General features: G+C 61.5%; 1 protein-coding gene across 1 annotated transcript; it reads left to right on the top strand.

The window, feature by feature from the left end:
* The first annotated feature begins 1,833 nt into the window (after window positions 1-1,833).
* LOC120670871 (leucine-rich repeat receptor-like serine/threonine/tyrosine-protein kinase SOBIR1) lies at window positions 1,834-3,717 on the top strand. Its single transcript, XM_039951049.1, has one exon. The coding sequence runs from the start codon at window positions 1,909-1,911 to the stop codon at window positions 3,367-3,369; it is 1,461 nt and encodes a 486-aa protein (XP_039806983.1). The 5' UTR covers window positions 1,834-1,908; the 3' UTR covers window positions 3,370-3,717.
* Window positions 3,718-4,011: the final 294 nt, after the last annotated feature.

Genomic DNA, 4,011 nt, shown 5'->3' with positions numbered 1-4,011 from the left:
TATCTGGCTCAGTATTGAGCCCCGCCCACTCTCTATCCTTCCTCCCCCGCGCTAGGTCCTCCAGCAAGCCCCCTCCGCGCGCCTCCCTACCGAGCTGGGCGGCGCCGCCAATGTCTTCCTCGTCGAGATCCAGTAGCATCCTTCCGGCAAGGAGGCTCATGAGTAACCCTCATGAAGTTGCTGGGACTGCAACCCTCGCCCCTCCTTGTCGTTGGCACTGACGCCGGCTCTCATCCGAGCTATAATGCCATGCCCGTCGTCAAGTGGTATCATGCTCTCCCATCTCCCAACCGAGGCATGCGGCTGCGCGGAGTCCCTCGGCGGGGTCAAGGACAGGCGGTGGAAGACCTCCATCTTCTTCTACCGCCGCATGACCCGGGAGCTCCTTGGGTTCGCGCTCCACGAGCGCTCAGGGCTCTACTTCTCCTTGGTCCGCGCGGGGTGCCTCATCCTTCAGGCTGACATCGCGTTGCGGGAGGTGCGCCTTGTCTTCCAGGCTAATGCCGCGTTGCGGGAGGCGCGCCTTGTCCTCCAGGCCGGCGTCGAGCTTCCTCCTGTAGCAGCTCGTCATGAATGGGAGCTGCTGTTGCTCGCTATAGTTGGCCAATGGGCCGGCCCAAGCCCGGCCCGGCCCGGGAATGACTCGGCCTAGCCCAATTAGGCCCGGCCCGATTGGCCCGATTATTTATCCATGCCAAGCCGGCCCGGCCCACGTGCCGAGCCACTGTGCACGAGCACGGCACGAGTCCTATTTGGCGTGCCGGGTCGGCCCGACTGGCCCGTTTGGCCTGTTTGGTGCTGCAGCCGCCTGCTACCGGGCGCCGGCCGGCCATGCCACTGCGGCGACTGCGCGCCCGAAGCTGGCGGCGGCGCCGGAAGCGCTGGAAGCGTGGAGTGCCGGACGCGGTTCGAGAGAAGGTGGGGGGGAGAGGGGGTGGCCGCCAGTCGCGGTGGGGGGAGAGGAGGTGGCGCGGCGGGCCGGCGGCGACGGTGACGGCCGCGGCCTGGAGGAGGAGAAGGCAACGCCGGTGGCCGCGCGGAGAGAAGGGGTCGCCGCCGGTCGCGGTGCGCGGGAGAGGAGGTGGCGCGGCGGCGACGGTGGCGGCCAGCGGCCGCGGCCTGGAGGAGGAGCGGAGGAGGGGGCGGCGGCGGCGGCGGTGCTAGAGCTCGGAGGGAGCCAGGGTGGGGTGGCGTGTGGCGGCTGCTAGATGAGGAAAATGAGGCAGTCCAGTGGAGCTAGAGTTTGATATGTGGGTTGCTAATGCAAGTTTTCTATTTGGGCCAATTGACCATCGGGCCGGGCCGGCCCACGTGCTTGAGGCGCGGCCCAGGCACGGCACGACACCCGTGCCGGGCCAGCCCGGGCCCGTTTAACTTCTTGCCGGGCCGGGCCTTGTACCGGGTCGGAATCTCGTGCTTCGGGCCGGCCCACCGGCCTCGAGCCAGATGGCCAACTATACAGCTCGCTGTGGATTGAAGGGTTGGATATGAAGATAGAAATTTAGTTAGTTTGTTGGAAAAAGAAGAGATATATAAAAAAATTCTACCTAAATAATTAGCCAAATAAAAATTTGACTAGTTAATTTAGAGTCTTTTGGAGACGCGCTGAAGCCTACGTACGGGACGGCTCTTGACTTCCAGGTCGTCTCTCGGAGTGCCGGACCCGGGAAGGCAACAGGGTGAGGCAACCCGACGCTAATGAGTCTTACTCGTCCATCCTGTCAAGGAAGCGCATCGCAGCCGTCCGATCGATCCGTTCCACGCGGCATTCCACAACCACCTGCACTTATTAAATAGCTCTGCCCCCACCTACCCTTCTGCCACAAACGCCAACCGCCGGCTCCGTCGTCACAGGCTCACAGCACGGAAGTCTCCTCCGTTCGAGCCGCCACCGAGCTGACGACGGCCATGGCTTCATCGGCGGGCGCGCCGGGGAAGCCTCTTCTCGTCCTCATCTCCCTCGTCACGCTGCTCCTCGTCTTCGTCTCCACCGCGGAGGGCTACGACGGTCGCCAAGCCGCCGCGCACTCGGCCGTGGCGCGCCGCTCCCGCCTGGGGATGACCCGGCACGTCCATCACCGACGGACCGCGACGCCGCACCGGTACGTCCTCGCGGAGAAGAGCAACACGACGAGAGCCGGATCCAGGAATCGCAGCGCGCCGGCGACGTCGCCGACGCCGGCGCCACCGGCCGAACCGAGCAAGCAACACCGCAGCCACAAGCACCGCGTCCGCAACTGGATCATCGGCTTCGTCGTCGGGTCCCTCGCCGGCGTCATCTCGGGGCTAGTGCTGTCAGTGCTGTTCCGCCTCGCGCTCAACTGCATCCGCGGGCGGTACAGGACGCGGTCCGGCACGGTGATCTTCACCCCGAAGCTGATCAGGCGCGCCGAGCACCTGGCGTTCCTGGAGAAGGAGGACGGGCTGGCGTCGCTGGCCGTGATCGGGCGCGGCGGGTGCGGCGAGGTTTACAAGGCGCAGCTCCCCGTGGGGCGGGAGGGGGAGGAGCCCCGGTTCATCGCCATCAAGAAGATCAAGAAGCACGGCGGCGACACGCCCAACAACCTGAGCGACGAGGAGAGCCGGCAGCTGGACAAGTGGTCGCGGCAGATCCAGTCGGAGATCAGGACGGTGGGCCACATCCGGCACCGCAACCTCCTGCCGCTGGCGGCGCACGTCCCCCGCCCCGACTGCCACTACCTGGTGTACGAGTACATGAAGAACGGCAGCCTGCACCACGCGCTCAAGGGCGATGTGGTCCCCGGCGCCGGCGGGGACGATGGCACCACCAACAGCAGTGGCGCCGCCCCGGGGCTGTCGTGGCCTGCTCGTCTCCGCGTGGCGGTGGGCGTCGCCGAGGGCCTCGAGTACCTCCACATGTCGCACCGGCCGCAGATCATCCACCGCGACCTGAAGCCGGCCAACATCCTCCTCGACGACGACCTGGAGCCGCGCATCGCCGACTTCGGGCTGGCCAAGGCGATGCCCGACGCGCACACGCACGTGACGGCGTCGAACCTCGCCGGCACGTGGGGGTACATCGCGCCGGAGTACCACCAGACGCTCAAGTTCACGGCCAAGTGCGACGTGTACAGCTTCGGGGTGATCCTGGCGGTGCTGGCGACGGGGAAGGAGCCGTCGGACGACTTCTTCAAGCAGACGGACGAGGTGGGCATCGTCAAGTGGCTCCGCCGCGTGATGCAGTCGGGCGACCACGCCGAGGCCATCGACCCGGCCATCGCCGGCGCCGGGCACGACGAGCAGATCGTGCTGGTGCTGCGCATCGCCGTCTTCTGCACCAACGACCACCCCAACGACCGGCCCACCGCCAAGGACGTCCGCTGCATGCTGTCGCAGATCAAGAACTAGTCCAAATTATTATAGGACAAAAAACTAAGCAATAATTCAGTGCATGCCGGCGTGGAACATTGAAGTGCCGGGTCAAAGTCGTCGCGTCAACTTTCAGGTGGGGCCGTTTCAGCGCACGCGCGGGACAGGAACCCGGTATATTTCGCTTTTCGTTCTCTTAGCACTAGTAGTGTGAAAGCTTGAGGAGATTAGAGCTTTAGAATGGATATACATGCTTCAGTATTCTCACGTGGTCCAGTGTATCTTTGTATCATATATGGATATAGATTCCAATAATCTACTCCGTATCTTATAATATGTAGCACGACAAAATTCTTAATTTTCTTTTGAATTTTAGCAATAAATATATAGCACGGGGTATGCATGGGTGTCTTAAATTAGTCCAAATTAATTCAGTAAGTATACCATTAAAATAGACAATGAAATATCTAGAAAAGAAATGAAAAGGAACTCTGCGCACGCGAGCCTAGCGTATCAGTATGCTGATGCTTACTCCCTCCGTACCCATAAAACTTGATGTTTAGGACAGCGACACAGTCTCCAAAACACAACTTTAACCTTTTATTTTTATAAAAAATATTTATGCAAAAGTGATATATGTATACTTTTATGAAAATATTTTTTAAGATAAATCTATTCATA

This window comes from Panicum virgatum, chromosome 4N (genome assembly GCF_016808335.1).
Source record: "Panicum virgatum strain AP13 chromosome 4N, P.virgatum_v5, whole genome shotgun sequence".
Taxonomy (NCBI): Eukaryota; Viridiplantae; Streptophyta; class Magnoliopsida; order Poales; family Poaceae; genus Panicum; species Panicum virgatum.
Note: the sequence above shows the minus strand (reverse complement) of the source record. Positions and strands in the feature narration are given on the sequence as shown.